The sequence below is a fragment of the Chroicocephalus ridibundus genome, chromosome 18 (assembly GCF_963924245.1).
Source record: "Chroicocephalus ridibundus chromosome 18, bChrRid1.1, whole genome shotgun sequence".
NCBI lineage: Eukaryota > Metazoa > Chordata > Aves > Charadriiformes > Laridae > Chroicocephalus > Chroicocephalus ridibundus.
This window is the reverse complement of record NC_086301.1, coordinates 1,572,116-1,590,152: the sequence shown is the minus strand read 5'-3', so window position 1 is coordinate 1,590,152 and position 18,037 is coordinate 1,572,116. Positions and strand designations below refer to the sequence as shown.

Sequence of the window (18,037 nt, the reverse complement as noted above, 5' to 3'; positions counted from 1 at the left end):
AGGGCTGGGGAGGCTGCTTTAGCCAGCCAACAGGAGCGAGCCCTCCCTGGCTCTTTTGAGGGTGCAGGTTGAGGAAGTGCTGTGCTGGAGGGTGCAGGCCTGCCTTTGGCGCTGCTTTTGGCTAGGGTGACCTCCCCGCGTTTGGGGTTGAGGTTGCGCGCTGGGCTCCCGAAGAGATGGTGTTGTGCTGCAGCCAGGCTGGCCGGCCCGTAACTGGGGCGCAGGTCGGAGCCTCGGGCTCCGTGGAGCCTTGTTGGGAGTGCCGAGCCACGGGGGACCGCCCTGTAAGTAGGGCTGTGCCTGTCCCCTGGGCTTGGCAGGACCCCCTGTAATCAGGCGGGTGCCCCTGGCCGCGGCCTTTCAGAGGCATGGGGCCGGGATGTGTGTGGGCCTTTGGCCGTGAAGCTCTGCGGCCTGGCTGTTGAGTGAGTCTCATTCCTGTTGCTGTGGGGGAAGGCCGAGCTCTCTGGCTCCCTGGGTGTCGACCTGCCTGTAACCAGGGTCCGGGTCTGGGAGCCTTTGTGCTCCACTGGCAGCCTGTGTGGGGTGACCGCCCCGTTAGCGGGTGCAGGTCAGGGTGCCCCTGAATCAGAGAGGAGCCTCTGAGGGCCTTTGGGACCAGGGCTGCCCCGTAAGTCAGCCCTGGGCGTGCCCTGGCAGTGCCAAGCCGAGGGCGACCACCCTGTAAATAGGGCTGTGCGTGTCCCCTGCAGTTGGCAGGATGTGCTGGGAGGGACCCCCTGTAGTCAGGTGGGTGTCCCTGGTCCTGGCCCTTCAAGGGCAAAAATTTGGAAGTTGTATCTTCTTAACACAGAATTGGAATGGCTTCTAAAAACCCAGGGAACGGCATTGAGCCAAGTACCTCCCCCAAAGTCATAAAAACCTTCCCAAAAGTGCCAAGGATGCTCTTGTTTGACTGCATCCCTGGTGACAGGGAGCTCCCTTTGCTTAGAGTGCCTCTCTTTGCTTTTCTCTTTCCCTTTCTTCAGCCTGCCGCTCCTCCTCCTATTCGCTCTTGCCTCGTGGTTCCACACACACGTTTGATGCCTGTTCTTTCTTTCTTTCTTTCTTGTCTAGGAGTTGTTGCTGGGGGGGACGGTGCAGTCTTTTCACAGGAGCGCAAGCGCCTCCGCCCGGAGAACAGGGGGAAGCCGGCCCTCGGAGAGACCTCCCCACGGCGGTCCCCGGTCCCTGGTTTCTGGCCGTCCTTCCCCCCTTCGCCCCCTACTCCCCTTGGCTTAGACATCTTGGGCGCCGCGTGGTGCCCAGCATCCTGGGGGCTTTACAGAGGAGAGGCCCTGGCCCTGTTTCTGGGGGGGGCGGCCCAGTTCAACGCCATTAAGCCCAGTGCCAGGGCTTCCTGGGCAGGACCCGGGCCCTGCTTGCAGGCCCGTGGAAAGGGCCCCTTCCCCCCCAGCTTTTGCCTTCCCCAGGGGTTCCCTTTCTCCCCAGCTGAGAGCAAAGGGAAAGGGGACCAGGGCACGATAGGGTAGGGCAGGGCAGGGCAGGGCAGCGCAGCAGGTTTAGGGTGGCAAGCGTCACTTGCAGGCCCCAAACACCAGCCACTTCCCAAACAGCTGCTCTGCATTGAAGCGGCAGCTTCTCCCAAGTGGCAAGGAACCCACCTCAGAACGTTCTTCTGCCCAAGCCCCTAAAATCTCCCGGGAAAAGCCCTTGCTAGTCACCAGCCACTGCTGCCGAGTCTCCTGCCTTCAGGGCAGAAAGTACACTCTTAATAGTGCTCTGCTGGCAGCCGGTGTGGGGTGACCGCCCCATTAGTGGGTGCGGGTCAGGGTGTCCCTGAATCGGAGAGAAGGAGCCTCTGAGGGCCTGTGGGACCAGGGCTGCCCTGTAAGTCAGGGCCAGACCAGTGCCCTGCAGTCCCAGGCACTTTGAATTCCAGGCAGCGGCTCGAGCCCCCTGTAAGCAGGGGTGCAGGCTCTTTGGCCGCCACTGTGCATGCCTAGCTCCATTTGCCCAGGGTGCCTACCTCCGAGCCCAGCTCTGGCACCAGCTGGAACTCCACAGGCGGCAGCGCTGGGACTGGAACACCAATGTGGTGAGAAAAGCTGATCTGCGAGGTTTTTTGCGGGGGGGTGGGGGTGTGTTGTGGGAGGACGGCCGGGGTCGGACGGTGCTCTGGAGAGCTCCCTGCGGGGACCAGCCCAGCGTCCCTCTGTCCTCCAGGCAGGAAGCGGGGGCTTCTCGGTCCTGAGCACGTCCTCCTGCCTTTGCAGCAGCTGCTGGTGGAGCCGTCGTTTGTGGAAGGAACCGCCAGGCAAGAGCGAGGGAGAAGAGGAGCGGCAGCAGACTGAAGAAAGGGCACGAGAAAGGCACTCTTGGGCAGGGGATCTCCCTGTCTTCGGAGCTGCGGTCGCCTAAAGCATCCCTGGCCCTTTGGGGATGTTTTCTGCGCCTCTGGAGCAGGTACTTGGCTCATGGCAGGTCCCGAGATTTTTAGGAGTGCTCCGATTCTGTGTTAAGATGATGTGACTTCCCAAAGTTGTCTCAAAACTACTTTTTGTAGCTTGATACTGCTGTACCAGATGTGGGGAGTGGAGGGGCTGCGCAGACACCCAGAGTGTCCTTTGAGGCCGTGTGCACCCCGGGGAACGAGTACTCGGGAGCAGGGATTTTAAGGTGGTTTCCCCTGTTCTGAATGCTGTTCTTTCAGCACCTGCACGGGCGAGGAAGCCGCTGGACCTCAGCCTCTGGAAGAAGATGTTCCTTCTCCCTGTCCCGAAACAGCTTCTGTTGTCTCCCTTTTCCCAGCTATTCAGTGCTGGGGGCACCCAATAAAATGCTTTCTCTGATGGTGTGTTAGTGTGTTAGCTTTAGCTACTTTCCTGCCTAGCTGTACTTTAGCTGATGCCAGCAAAATTGCACCGCACACATGACGTGTGCAGAGCAAATAGGGGGTGGGTTTTTGAGGGCGGGCAAGGCCACAGCCCTGACCATCACAACCTCTATCGTTCTGCCTCAGGAGGCTGAGGAGGGCTATGGATAATTGCAGTATTCCCATTTGCTTCAGAGCAGCACTGCAAGCTTGCACCTTAGGAAATTCAAAAGAAAGCATCACAATTGCAAACTAGTGAGCTTGAGCACCATTTCCACAGTCAAGGTGTTCTTTGGCGTGGACTGGGGTAAAATTGCTCCCCAGTTTGGGGCAAAAGCATGAAAGGTTCATTTCAAGAAATGGAAGTTGCTGTTGTCAACAAAGGTGTAAATGATCAGCGTGACTGTCTCACTTCTTAACCTTTTATTTTAATGCCATTAAAGTTGAGACAGACTCTGGAAGGTGCCTGAGCTAATTGCCAATAAATGCAGCACAGCTGTAAGGTCTGTGGAGGAAGTGAAGCAGCAGCTGTGCTGCTGCTGCCACTCTGCAACTGTGGAGTGTTTTTCTCCAGTCCCTCATCTTCTCTTGAACTTTCTACAATAAAACTTGAGCATTTCGGTAAGGTCTTGTCCTGCCTGTGCCTGATCACAAGTGAATGGACCCCCATCGCGCTTGTCCTCAGCTCTGAAGTTGTGTTGGCAGGTGAGTGCTGGTAAGTGGGAGTGGAGGTGGCTAGGGGCGGTACCTGGGCCAGAAGCATCACACTTGGTGGGCAGCAGCCAAGGAGTGGGCAGGGAATTAGTTATAATTGTGGCAGATTCTGATGCTTTTTTTTCCCTAAAAGGCTGCAGAGCCTGGCTGGCTTTTTTCCTTTTCCTTCTTTCCCCAAAGCCTCACAGTTGTGAGTGATGGGCCATTGCCAGAGCACCTTGTGTCAACTGTAACAGAGAAGTAGCTTGTAATTCCACCTGGATCAGTCTTCCTCCAAGAATTTCTTCAGGTCTGATGTCTAGCTAAAAATTTCAGATCAAGGCTCAATAATAATTGCCCTTCAGAAATACTAATTATTATTTGTACTGCAGTAGCGCTAAGCAAACCAGCATCACATTGTATTTAACATAGATTTATCTACATAGTGTTAAGCTGTTAAAGACATATATGCCCAAGGCCCAGATGAGTGTCATTAAACCCTTTTTACAGCTTGGGGAGTCAAGGTACAAAACAACTAAAAGCTGTTACTAGTGCTCACATGGCAATGGTTAAACTGCTCAGACCAGCTCTTCAGTATTCGCTTGTCTCTTCAAATGCCCTTTGCAGGCATTTGATGGCATACTTTATCCCTGAGGTAATCGCTCTGGCTCACCATGTTAGTTGCGTTTCTGTTTAAGTGTTTTCTCAGGTTCATACACTCATGTTTGCCACATGCTAGTTCTGGGGTCTTCTCTGTACTTCAGCTTTTTGGAGTGTTTTCCACTTTTCTTCTTTATCCAGGTCACATGCAGTGCTGCATAGGAGCCTTGTGGATTTCTCTCTGTGTAAGGCCTTCCTTCCCTTGAAATATCAGTCTGTCTCACTTTCACTCAGCGTACACTTGTGCCTCAGGTGAGGAATCCCATCTTCAGCACAGTGCAATTGCTAAAGGATTGTTGCGTTGCACAGTTTTTCATCTTGTATTCTTTCAGCATTTACCCACCCAGTGCTTGATGTGAAAGAGAAGGGCAGCCTTATGGAAGTGTAGACATGTACCCAGCCTGGCCAAGCTCAGCGCAGGAGGCTGGCAGGAGTGCCTGTAATTAAGTAATGTAGCTCCTCTGCCTACCAAATGAGACTGACACTTGGGATCCACCTCTTGGCAGTAAGTTACATGGCTCACCTCAGGTAACCCCCTACCTCCCTATGCAAGTCAGAAGTAGGAAGAGCTCCTTTATTCTTCTTTGATACCGCCTGAGCAGGAGGCAGATAGCCACGCTGCCTTTTCTGTCATGACTTCGGAGAAAGACCGGCAACTGGGCAGCTTAACTGTTTTTAATAAGGAGGATTTTGAAGAAGACTGGATTAAAGTGGCCAGCGGAGGCTTTGGGCATGTGTACCAAGTCAAGCACAAGAGGTGGAGGACAGTTTATGCAGTGAAATGCTCTCCGTACCTGCTGCAGGACTCCGGCGTGGAGAGGTAACCATGCGGTTTCTTTTCACTCAGCAGTTCAAGCTGTCAGTTAGAGCCACCTGCGGTGATGTGGTGCTAAAACCCCGAAGGAAATTTTTATGTGGCTACTTCTCCCTGGGAAGTAAGGTTTTTAAGTACCTAAAGGGAGTGGAAAAAACACTAGTGATCTGGAGTTCGTTTGTTCATTCCTTCTTTCTGTGTGTGCGTGATGTGCATGTGCAAGTGGGAAAGGAACGCTTATTCAGAACAATTGGGGTTGAAATCTGGAGGTTGAAGTGTAGCCATCTTAAACTAAACATGGGCACGTGCCTAAAAGCATCCTGATTACTTGTTTGCAGGTTTCACTGGACATTTGGACTAATGAATATATATTAAACTAAATTAGTCATTAAAATCACCATATTGAATGCTGAGAGACAGAGAATTTCCAGCTGTTTTTGCTGGGCTAGCAAAGGTCTCTGCTCCCTCACTTGTCTTACCCTCCAAATACGTTTTTTTCTCTCAATGGTGCACCTGCACCTTCAGTTTACTTTTTGCTCTGTCTCTCACCTGCAGAGACTCTTCTGCTGACTACCTTGGGTCTGGAGATAAAACAAAGCTAGGTAATCGCGGCCACCACCAATACCACATACAATATAGGCAGTCCTGCTGAAAAAACAACCGAGACAATGAAATTATTTATTCTAAAATTGTATTTTGTTCAAGTTGGAAGGATCCTGCCTGGTTAAAAATCTTTCTCCACACCCATCATTTTCCTGGGAGGGGGAAGAATCAATCTGTAATCCTCTATGCTGCAGGTTACAACTGTCTTCCTGTGTTAAGCCTTTCTTCTGCAGTTGGAAAGACAATACTTGAGATTCCTCAATACAGAGGTACGTTTCACTGTGGGGAGCTTTCTAGAGGAAGTCTGGCAGAAGGATTTGCTTAGCTGAACTATGTTTAGAGCTATTAGTGGCCTGGCATAATGTTGTTGCAAGCTCAGATTCATTCCCAGGGTGTGCTTTTTAAATGCAGTTTTGGCACTTTACTGCTTGGCTGCTGTCAGCACGCTCCAGGCACCCCAACTTGTTTAGCAGGTTGGAGAATGTAAAGATTTAGTGAAACATGTCTGCCAAAACTGGCAATAATGGACAGACACATCTAGACTCCCTCTGGGACCAGATTCACTATGTTCATGGACAGAAAGCTTCAGCCAGAGGTATAGGTATGGCCAAGGCATGCCCTCTGGCCATACAAGCCTCCATATACTCAAGCTCAGCAGGTTAGTGTGTCTTTGGACCCTGGCTGCCCGCAAGAAGCGTGCAGGCCATCGCTGCGGCTGCCGTGTGGACATGTGGTGTATGAAAAAGGCACGGTTCACCATGCTGTGCCTGCTCCTGACATCATGCTTTCAGGGAAGCATCACTTGGGAATTTCACCACAGTGTGAAAACAAGCACGTGGACCAGGCTTTCGGTGATCACTGAAGGTCTTCTAAGAGCTGGACTGAGATGGAAGTTTGGATCGCTTTCTCTAGGAGCCTAGTGGTTGAATTTGCCCAGGCAATCCTTGGCTCGTTTTCAAAAGTCATAACACCTTGTATGCTAGATTTTAATCCGTGAAAGATCATGATGTGTGTGGTTGCAATATCACCAATTCAAGGGGCAAATTGGAATGAATCTTTTTGGGGTAGACAGGGCTGCTGGATATCACTAAGCTACTATACAGTAACAGCCTGTGAATCAACTGATAGCATGTCTTGGTTCCACTTTTCTCTTTTTTATTTTTCCAGGACCAGTATGAACTGTCTAATGGAAGAGGCAACCAAGATGGAGAAAATCAAATTCCAGCACATTGTCACCATCTATGGGGTCTGCAACAGTCCTTTGGGGATAGTAATGGAGTATATGGCAAGAGGGTCCTTGGAGAAAATTCTTCCCACTCACAAAATGTCATGGCAGCTCAAATTCCGGGTTATCCATGAGATGAGCCTGGCTATGAATTTCCTGCATAGCATGACACCTCCTTTGCTGCACTTAGATCTAAAACCAGGGAACATTCTCCTAGATGGGAATATGCATGTCAAGGTATGACCTTAGTGCTGTGTTTGTAGTGACAGCTTATTTCTCAAATAAGAGACAGGTTATTTTTGCCAAATGAGTCCAGAATCCTAATAAGTTAGGTTCTTCAGGAGCACTCCATGAAAGATTGACCAGTGGGGCTTATAAGAAGCAGTTGGTAAACAATTTACATGGTATTCTCAAGAGCCTACAAGTAATCTGTGCCAGAACCGGGAATTTAAGGCTCCAATTTAGGAGGAAATGCGGATCTCCTGGACTAAGTGAAAGGCACTGACTACAATTTAACCAGGGTTTTATGAAGTTTCAGCTGCTAGGTACCTCTTTATATCCCTGATCGTGAAGGATGGAGGTGTTTCCCAGCTAAAATAAGGAGGGGTGAGATGGTGAGCATTACGCGGGATGCTCTGATTTTTTTTCTGATTACAGATCTCAGACTTTGGGCTATCAAAATGGATGGAGCAGTCTAGCCGAATGCAATATATTGAAAGCTCTGCTTTGAGAGGCACTTTGAGCTACATCCCACCAGAAATGTTTCTCCAGAACAGCAAGCCCCCAGGAATCAAATATGATGTGTACAGGTAAGGGCTGCCTTTCTGTTCAGTGGTCACACAGGGTTCCCACCTAGCTCTTGTGCAGAGCAGGAGGGACTGGCACATTGCCTCGCTTTGTTTATATTCTGGCTCTCTGCTTTGCATAATGTCCTTGGTGGGGAACACGCTGTGAGTGACATGTGGTACTCCAACCTCAGTGATGGCAAGTGGGATTGTCTGTGGATAAACATCTCTCTCTTACCAGATGTGCCCCTGTGCAGCACTGATCCCATGTGAGCGGCAGGCTGTATTGCCTTAGGTTCCAGCACACCCTGTTGGGTTGCTGGACGTTATTATAGAAAAGGAGTAAGATTAGAGCTCAGAACAGACAGTGTCTGCTCTTTCATAGCACTTGCTGCTTACATTGATTTTAAAACAACTGTAATATTGCCAGTCTGCTTTAGTATTCAGCTTCCTTTTGGTCAGTAACAGGTGGCAAAAAGGTTTCAACTTTACTTTTTTCCTTTTGGTCAAAGCACTTTGCAGCTCACTTACGCAAAGCTACATATATATGCTCTGGTAATCTGTCAGCTCCTTAGCCACTATACTACACAGTAACCCAAGACAAGAAGCAAAGGAGGATTTGCATGGCCGCACAAACTTGCAGTAGTAAAGGGCTCTAAAACCCAATGTGAATAGAGTGAAAAAAAGGCACCGAGAGCCTGACTTTCACAGGAAATGTTATAAGACCCTTATTCACTACACCAACCCTTTTGCTGAGGCATCAGACATGTATGTGATGATTCATAAGATCTTGTCCTTTTGGTGTGGGGGATGAAAGCCTTCCATCCTGAAGAACTTCTTTCCTAATTTTTCCATTTCTCAAGAACATGAAAGCAATAAGTGAATTTTATGTTTGTGTACGTATGGGAGTGGTTGCTCATGATCTCTCATTGCCTGCAGCTTTGGAATTGTCATTTGGGAGGTACTTATGCAGAAGAAACCTTACGCAGGTAAATATGAACGCTTCTTGTGTGCTCTGCACTTATTAAATGTTTATTACAGACATCTTCACAGAGAAAAAGCCCAGTGCATATTGCTTTTTTTCAGGAGCCAACATGATGGCCATTATAGTCAAGGTTGCAGCAGGGAAGAGGCCCTGCCTAGAACCCATCAGCAATGACTGGCCAGGCGAATGCCAGCAGATGATTGACTTGATGAAGAGGTGTTGGGACCAAGACCCTAAGCAAAGGCCAAGCTTTACAGGTGTAGTATCCAATTGCGATATGGATTAGCCAAGGGTCAGACGCATGGATTAACAAGTGGGGGATAAGCTTGCATATAACTCTTTGGCAGTTAAATGGCCTGTTGCCTTGAAAATGTTTGGTACCTATTTGCTGTCAACACATCCTCTTTCTCCCTCTTTCCTTCCTCCCTATGTGGAGGACACATGGAAGACTTCCACAGCCTTGGGTACTGACTGGGTTCTGAACATCTGGGTAGTCCGCACAGCTAACAGTCTTTTTTCTCTGGTAGATATCCCTGTAGAAACAGACATGCTGCTGTCACTGATACAAAGCCTTGTAGTGGATCCAGAGAATGAGCGCCTTGTTAGGAAGATGTCCCACAAGCCTGCCATCTCTGGGAACCAACAGGTGAGGAAGGCTTCCCAGGACCGCTTGGGAAATTCCCTTGAGTCCTTTCCCTGTTCTTACCAGTTCTTGAGAATGTGTTTCCTCTCTCATCGCTGTTTGTCATCAGACAAGGGCGCCTCAGCAAGCTTCGTGCAGTGTGTTTGCATGGTTTGTACATCTGTAATTCATTTATGAGGATAGGAAACTTGCAAATAAAATTAGCAAGCTGGCCAGTGTTCTAAATGATAGACAGTCCTAGAGGAAGACCCTTCTTTCTACCTGCTCAGAAATGGGTTTATCATGTAGGCCAGAGTCATTAAAAGAAGCTCAAGCAGACACAGAATCAGGGGGGTTCTGCTCATGGCACTGGCATTTGTGCTCAGATGACAATTTTCCAGCTCCATGGAACTAAGGGCATTCGGGTTTAAACAAGTCTCCTAGAAGGAAAAAAAAAAATTAAATTCCTGTGTTTCTCTGACTAAGCAAAAATCAGGTTTCAGGATAGCCACAATTTTAGCCTAGCTACTGGAGTGTAATTGTGCCTCGAAGACAGCTTCATACAGGGAGAAGTGGCAGTTGAGAACTATTGCTATTTTGAGGTTTTGCCTAGTTGTGCAGTCATCGAGAAACAAAATGCCCGAGTATAGAGAATTGAGGAGGTGGGGTTGTTTGGGTTCCCTATACGACAAAGACGACTACTAGCTGGGATGCTGCCGTGGGCACATGCTGCAATAAGGAAGTAGAATAAACTTATGCTCAGGAGTAAATGAGTAAGAGGAGGAAACATCTCACCGGTATCCTGAGATAATTTTTAGGCTCCCACATTCCTGTTAGTGTCATGATTTGCTCTGCTGAGTTTTGGATGCAGTAACAGGATTGGATAAAAAATACTAGGGTGATAATACAAAATTCTAGAGCAGTAGCAAAGAACAACTCTGTGCAAACGTTACAGAATGCAAATAAGCATTTTGTCTTACGGATTTTTCTTTTCCCCTTCATGAAAACGAGAGTGACAAAGAAGAGTTCACCTTCCCCCAAGACATCAGAAGGGGTGGTAAGTAGGGGACTTTCTTTATAATTCAAAAATAAAGAAGGGGAAGCCTACAAAAAATAGCCTATTTCCTCGCTCTCCAGTGATAAGATTGTGGCTCAAGATAGTTTTCTTTTCAAGTTAAGCAAAATGAACTATGCAGGAAATAGCAGATACAGTTCCTGTGAGGGAGAAGCCAAATGTCCCGCTGCTTTCTAAGGGCTTGCATGTAGTTGTCTTGCCTCATTTCATATTGCCTATCTCTAAAATGACGTTTATTTCATTTCATAGTATGAAGATTCACATGCTCTCCCTCCCATCTTGTGCACACCAAGCTATTTCACTTGGTCTTACTCTCTCTTGTTTTTGTTTCCCCGCCTTTAGAAACTGATAATCAGGTGGTTTGTATCCCACCTTCTTACAGTGAGGTTGAAAGTCCAGAGGACATCTTGTCTGAGGAAATCTGTAGAGTCCATGAAAATGGCCTCACATTGCTTCACCTCATGGTGATCCAGGGAAATGTAGAAAAAGTGAAATTTCTCTTGAGCTGCAAAGCCAATGTGAACAGCCAGGTAGTCTGTGGCTACACCCCGCTCATTATGGCTGTTCAGAAGAGGTCACCAGAGATCTGCTCAGTTCTGATAGAGCATGATGCAGACATCAATATGCCTGATGATGATGGTTGGACACCTCTTCACTTCGCTGCTCAGAATGGGGATGACAGAATTGTACGCCTTTTGCTGGACCACCAGGCACAAGTAAATGCTCAAGAGCATGATGGGTGGACCCCTCTGCACTTGGCATCACAAAACAACTTTGAGAATGTGGCCCGAGTACTGCTATCTCGCCAGGCTGATTCCAACACCCAAGAGGTTGATGGGAAAACTGCCCTCCATGTGGCAGCTTGCTTTGGACACGTCAGCTTGGTGAAACTGCTTGCCAGTCAAGGAGCAGACCTGGAAAAAAAGCAGAAGAACCATAGAACCCCACTTCATGTTGCTGTGGAGAGGGGAAAGTTCAGGGTAGTCCATTATTTGCTGAAGAACGGGACCTCTGTCAACAGCCTGGATCAAAATCATTATAGTGCCCTGCACCTGGCTGTGGTGAGGGGGAAGTATCTCATCTGTGAGAAACTCATCAAATACGGCGCTAATGTGGAGCTAAGGACAGACAAAGGTTGGACTCCCCTGCACCTGGCTTCTTTCAAAGGACACATTGAAATCATCCACCTGCTAAAAGATAGCCGTGCCAAACTGAATGCCAAAGGAAGCATGGACTGGACACCACTTCACTTGGCTACTCGCTACAGCGATGAACCAGTAGTCTGTGAGCTATTGAGATGTGGGGCAGATCCCAATATTGCTGAGAAGTCAGAGTGGGCCCCCCTCCATTTTGCAGTCCAGCGGGGCTCCTTTTTGACTGTCATCAATCTTCTGGAGTGCAAGGCAGATGTCAATGCTAGGAACAAAATGGGATGGACCCCCTTGCACCTTGCTGTCCTCAAGGGCAATATGGCCATTATAAAGACCTTGATTAAGGCTGGTGCTCTGCTTGACGTGGAAGATATCACTGGCTGTACAGCCCTCCAGTTGGCAATTAGACATCAGAGAGAAAACATCATTATGCTGCTTCAAGGCAAGGACTCGTTGATGAATAGAGTGGGGAATGGGACTCTGGTGAATGATGCTAAGATTTCAAGACCCAAATTTGTTCCAGGAAGGACAGATTTGTAGATTCATCAAGTCTGGCATTTATGACTTGACTTTTCCAATATCAGGTGCTATGCCTTAAACCAGCATAACCTGTCACCTGGTGATTACAGGAAAATACCACTTTTTTCTTTTTTTTTTTTTAATAGAAGTTTCTAAATATGAACGCTAAAAGAGTAGAAGCAACTGGAGCTGCAGAAGGAAGCTGACAATTTATTTTCCAGTCTGACCAAGCCTGTAAAACATTTTGGCTTGGTGATGCTGGCTTTAGGCAATGCTTTCCTGTTTTAATACTTCCTGTGCAGGGATGGAAATGGATATATGTACTCTCTTTTCATATCTGCAATGCTGACACTGTGCACAGTAACTCATATATATACATGTCTTCCACAGAGTTTATTGCTTTTATTCCATGTTTTCCTATAGAGCAGATTGGTGTAAAATTGCCTTGCCACAGGTGGGAGTTGAATCATGAGATTCTCACCTGCTGCTGGAAATAGGCACAGAGCATATGGTACAGCAACGTGTCAGATTTTCTGACATCTCATTTTTGTAGCCAGAATAAAACAAAACAAGGAAGGAAGAAAAATCACTAGTAGGAAGTATGTAAATGGATGCAACACAGAGAAAAGAAATTCCAGAGTAATTCCACTCCATTCCTTCAGAAAAATAAAGAGCCAAGAGCTTCTTTCCTAAGCATTCAAATTACTTATTGACCACCTCCATACTTCAGGCTTTAAACACTGAGGCTGTCATTAGAAAGATGGCTCTAAGGATAAGCCAAAAAGTGTGTGCCATTCTGAATCCTGTTCCCTGCCATGAGGACTACCAATAACCTCTAGTCTTAACTACAAAATGCTGCTGTGGGAGTTTCATAGACTGGTTGAAAGAGTTCCTACTTAAAAAAGCAGTATCTCATTTGGTTTACCCCAAATTCTTATAGCTCCACCCCCCCCCCAAGAGCACTGAGCAGCTGGGAAAGTTGGCAGGTGGAAATTTCTGTGGAAACAGACAGGTGGGGCTTATAACAGTCAGCTGCATGTAGTATCTTAAAAGGTTTGTCTCTAAGAGCCTTGGTGAAGTCTTTGAAGAGATGGGGTCTTCTGGAAAGCAGTGCTTAAGGTATTGAATTCAATTCTCTGGATTAATTTTTTTCTGCTGAAAATATGCTTCTGTGGATGAGTAGAACAGGCTTTATGACAAATGCATCCTATTTTTATGTCTGGTCCTATTTCTGGGGGTTGTTTTTAGAGGTGAAGAATCAGGGAAATTGCTTCAACAGTGAGTTAGGTAGTGGAGTAGGTCACTCAGTATGCTGGCTTGAGAGCAAAGGGGACTTTCTAGCCCCAAAGAAGTTGTTTCTTAACAGTTGATACACAAGAGAACTGTCTGTTTTCAGGTCAAGGTTTAGGTTATGTCTCTGCTGGGAAATAATTCTTGATTCTAGAGCTTGATTACTTTTCTGGAGAACATGTAGTCTTCATGGACTTGATTCTTTTGTCACAGTAAATAGCAGTTTTGTGCAGCCTGTGACAATCCTACCATGATTTGCCAAGCACTTCCAAAACATGCCTGGGATGATGACTGACTTTCATCATCTTCACTGGAAAGGTGCTGCAATGTAAACAAATAATCCACAGCTCTGCAGGGGAGAAGATGCCTCTTTCCTGATGGACATTGTTAGCTGAGAGTCATTACTTTGCCAAGTGTTGCTTTTTGTCCTTTATAGATGGAGAAACAGCAAAATCTATTTGTGCATGCAGCACACTTCAGGTCCCAGCAAGCAAGCCAAAGCAATAATGCAAACGCATAATTTGTTTCCTACAGTGAGAGAATGGTGGGCTCCAGACAAACAGGCTTACTAGGTCTGAACAGACAGCTGGTAAAGCTCCAGTAGCTGCGCTAGGGCTGAAAAGAAACATGACTGTGCTGGAGACCGTCTCCTCTAGCTGAACATCAGTAATTGTTCTTGTTTGCTCTGCTGGTATTCCAGTGTCATCTCTAGTGCTTTAGCCATTTGGAAATGTTGTACTGGTACCTCATGTGAACAAGGGTGAATGGCATATGAGAGGGAGCTCTGGCCAACAACTACAATTGGGAAATACAGGGAAGTTCTGTTCAGTGGCTTCCTCTAGAGTTGGCGTGTCTGAGAAATGCGTGTTGTCCAGGAAAAGCTGGCAGTTGTTTGATCAGAACGGAGCAGAATTTCAGGTTTAAAATGCTCTGAGAGCTAAGCTATATTGTGATGCGTGAGTCATAAATATATTTCATTGTTTAATACAGCATGCTTTTCCTTAGATTAGCTTTAACCCACTGAACCTCTCTGGACTACGCTAAATAAAAGATCAGGAGGGATGATTGTAATGATAATGCCTGCTATTAAAAATCTCTTAGTCACTTTGCATGCATTTATTTTCCTTTTGACATTTGACCAGTGGAACATGTCACGAGTACATTAGATAAACTGTGTAGAAACGGGGGCCAGGCTACATCCCCGAGGGCAGGCTATGGGCTGCTTCTCTGTGGGAGAAGCAGGATCAGCTGCAACTCTGGAGAACGGCAGATGCAGGAGCAAGGTCCTTTACTGAAACACAAAAGCGGGAAGCTGCTCAGTTTACTCTCTCTGTTCCACGGTATAGAAGTCTTTGGCTTCCAGGCTTGCCTGCTGCTTGAATGGGCTGTCCAGTATCCTGCCTTGCATGGTGGGAATACAATTACCATGTCTGCAATATGGCCTTGCAGTTACCTGCCTTCAGATCTTGAAGGAAAACTTCCATATTTTCTGTATGCCAAAAAAGGTTTTCTTCTGTCTGCGTACAAGAGACTTAATTTTATTACATTATGAAGGGATATAGTTGATGTTGTTTTCAATTGAACCATTTTCTGTGGGGAAATGGATGATGTTATGGAAAAAGTTGAAGTGATTCATTAAGCTCTGCTTGATAACACCCAAATCTTGAGAAGATTAAAAAGCCCAACCTTTACTAATTTCACTTTCATTTTTACAGTGACTTAAACTACTAACGCATAATACAGATGTACAGAGCAGCATTAGAGGCTGCTGTAATTGAGACAAAGGAACCCACCATACAATATGGAATGAACTTTCAGTCACCTGTGCTAATATCTCCTTAGTTTTTTTCCTTTCTTTCCCCAGTTGTATCTCCCTGGGGATGCCTTGGGTAATATAAAGATCGCACATGCATAAACTGTATTATTTCAGATGACTCCCAATTAAGTTCTTGTTCATGGATGATGTTCAATTTTGTAAGAATTGGGCACTATGCACAGAGAGAACATCTGCAGAATTGCACTTCAGATGAAGGGGGAGTGTCACTTTCTCAGTATGGTCCCCGATCTTTTTTTAGCCATTATAGTATTTCCCTGCCAGAGAGCTAAAGCCATCTGTTTAGCTTTGAAGCCTAGCTCTGAAATCCAGAGCTGTTTCCCAGTGTTGGCTGCTAAATATGCCCTGTCTTCAGTCCAGGGCATGGACACAGGCAGCGTTTTGAAAGAGGCTATTCTGCTGCTGGTGCTTTTTCTTACTCATCAGTTGAAGTGGAAGAGAGGGAGGATAATGACATCTTTTGCATTAAGTCAGTGACCAAGGAATTGAGAGAAGACAGCTAACTGAAGAGTAAAGGCCAAGGTCCCAAGTGACTCTCAGAATGCCGCCCTCCTTCAATGGACCTTTCACACACAGAGATGCCTGGGTGGGGATATCCATTTCTCATTAATCAGGGAAAGCCTGCAATTTAATGCACTGAAACTAGTCACAATTGTTGAGCTCTGAAATGATACAGTTGTTCTTCTGTCTGTTCTCTGTGCTTTCTCAGTGCCTTGATGTAAGCTTGGCAGTCAAGATGGTTATATTGGTTATATCATTCAGATAGCAGGTCTGTGGCTAATATCTTCTATTTCTGATGGCTTCGTGTCACAGAAAACTGAAAAAGACAATACCTTTCCACACGTCTTGCTGATGTTATAGTTACCTTCTTGGATTCTGTGGCATACCAAAGGCAAATTGCATTACATGTCATCAACAACTGCAAACTTGGGAATGGCTGGCTGGCTAACACCCACCCGCACATTCTGGGGGAGGATTCCTTCATAGTAACACTTGCAGTGGAAATAGTTAAACTTTGCTCCCATAAGGGTGTCCTTCAACACCTCACATTCAGACATTCTCATGAGGTGCCCTAGCTTCATTATTTCACAGGAGTATTTTGAAGCAAGTACATCTTTTCTTTGCTTAACTGTAGTTGGGCAGCAGTGAGCTGTCTCCAAAGCTGTCTCCTGTCTCCAACTCTCTCCAGAGAGTTCTCAGGGTTGCACAGTGAGCATCCTTTCTCTTAAGTTCAGAACAAGGAGGAGACTGGGAGATTGGTGGCCCAGCCAGCCTCATAGCTATCGGGCGTCTGCTGGGATGCTCACAGAACGTGGCAGACAGGAGAAACCACAGACCTGGGTTCCAGGGGGAGAGAGAGAGAGAGAAGGAAGAAACTGCTGAAAAAGTTATCACGTGAGGCCCGTTTTGCTTCGCCTTTGTGTTAAAGTTTAAGATGATCCTAAACTCAACCTGCTGCTGGCAGTGGCTCCTGGGTGGGGTGGAGAGGACAAGTGGTTTCTCTGTGGAAAGGCCCCATTAGCACCAGTAGCGCTGACTACAGTGGTGCCTGGGGCTCTGGGGGGGAAAAGCAGAACTCAAACCCGTGCAGCTGCCATTGGTGCCACGTGCTGTGCTGCAGAAACAGCACTCCTCATGCTTAGCCTCAAACAGAGGGGTGTTTATAGCAAATCGCAAGCTTCGCCTCTAATTAAAATGTCATACTTCTCATACTCAAAGAGCCTCGAAATCTCTCGCTGAGACCTAAGCTGTTTAGCTGTTGTAAAGCTGTCAAAGGCATAACATTAAAGAAGTTTGAGGCATAGACAGATATCTCTCCCTTGGTGTGACATTTTTACTCTGATGTCACTTTGAAGATGTTTTTCTTAGCAGTGATGCTTGAAATTCTGCAAGATGATGGATGTGACTGGCAGCAGGAATACTGGTCTCCCTGTACTAGTCATGTCTTAAAAAATGAAAAAAAAAGCAATAAATCCAACAGCCCAAATAACAAACCAAAATCTCAGCAGTAACTGTAGTCATGAAGTCAGTCCAGGGAGGGGTTTTGCGGGTTTGGGGGTTTTTTGTTAATTCTTTTTCTTTTCTAAGTGCACGCTGTCAAGGGCTCAAATTTGTGACAGGAACCTGTGGTGTTCATTTTACTCCCTTTAATCTCCAGGTAGCAGATGGGGGGGGGCGGGGGGCAGGGGGAAGTGAGGTTTGAAGGAGTGACTTCTGCCCGCTGTGCACAGTGCATGTTTCTCAGCTTGTCTGCGTTGATCGCAATTGGTGCCTTTACTGAGTTGTAGAGACATGAGAATTAAAGGCAGCATGGTTCACTTCCCCATGCCTTATCCATATGTATGCACTTCTTTGGTGATCTCTGTGTGTTCCTACGTGTGATGGCATTTGTGAAAGACGAGGGGAATAATAGGAAAGCAGTTGGGGAATGTGCTAATGTGATATGGAAAAGGAAAGATTTATTTTTTTTTTTTCTTTTTAAGCATCAGTATGTTTTTTACATATTCGACTGTGATGTCAGCTAATATCGCATGATCTTTTCTTGCTTCTCCCTCTTCTTGGGAAGCGAAGTTGAAATGTTTTGGGATACCAGAATCCCTCATAAATGTTGTGCACCAACAGGCATTAAAGGTTTAATTATTCGGTAAGGATGGTTTGGGTTTTATTCTTGATGTTTATGTCCAGCTCTGAAAATCCTGCAGCTGAAATAGAGAAATCAGGTTGTATGGGTCTCCAGAAATCTGGACTCAGTTGTGAGTGCTAAGCCTTTGCAAAACTTCTGGCTTTCTTGTATCACTGACTCCACCAGCTGCTTATCAGACAGGAACAAAGGCAGATGTTCTCAACTGTCACTTTGTTAAAATGGAAAACTGGGACTCGGGGGGGAGGAGTGTAGATTTGGTTTTCACACAAGACAGCCTAGATTCTGTTTCGAGAACCTATGC

General features: G+C 46.7%; 1 protein-coding gene and 1 long non-coding RNA gene across 2 annotated transcripts; both read left to right on the top strand.

Moving 5' to 3' along the window:
- Nucleotides 1-211: 211 nt before the first annotated feature.
- LOC134524955 (uncharacterized) lies at nucleotides 212-2,754 on the top strand. Its single transcript, XR_010073644.1, has 3 exons — nucleotides 212-2,059; nucleotides 2,238-2,427; nucleotides 2,675-2,754. It is a non-coding gene; the product is annotated as an uncharacterized LOC134524955 (long non-coding RNA).
- A 2,067-nt stretch (nucleotides 2,755-4,821) lies between these two features.
- Nucleotides 4,822-12,060, top strand: LOC134524984 (ankyrin repeat and protein kinase domain-containing protein 1-like). The gene is made up of 8 exons (XM_063355345.1): nucleotides 4,822-5,009; nucleotides 6,774-7,068; nucleotides 7,489-7,640; nucleotides 8,556-8,605; nucleotides 8,703-8,858; nucleotides 9,129-9,247; nucleotides 10,235-10,280; nucleotides 10,641-12,060. The coding sequence occupies exons 1-8, from the start codon at nucleotides 4,822-4,824 to the stop codon at nucleotides 11,987-11,989; spliced, it is 2,355 nt and encodes a 784-aa protein (XP_063211415.1). The 3' UTR covers nucleotides 11,990-12,060.
- Nucleotides 12,061-18,037: the final 5,977 nt, after the last annotated feature.

Bases quoted from the DNA above. Each gene is read 5' to 3' on its own strand.
- LOC134524984 (XM_063355345.1), top strand. From the start codon at position 4,822: ATGACTTCGGAGAAAGACCGGCAACTGGGCAGCTTAACTGTTTTTAAT. The intron at 5,010-6,773 runs GTAACCATGCGG...TTATTTTTCCAG, and splicing joins CAGGACTCCGGCGTGGAGAG to GACCAGTATGAACTGTCTAA. The intron at 7,641-8,555 runs GTAAGGGCTGCC...CATTGCCTGCAG, and splicing joins ATCAAATATGATGTGTACAG to CTTTGGAATTGTCATTTGGG.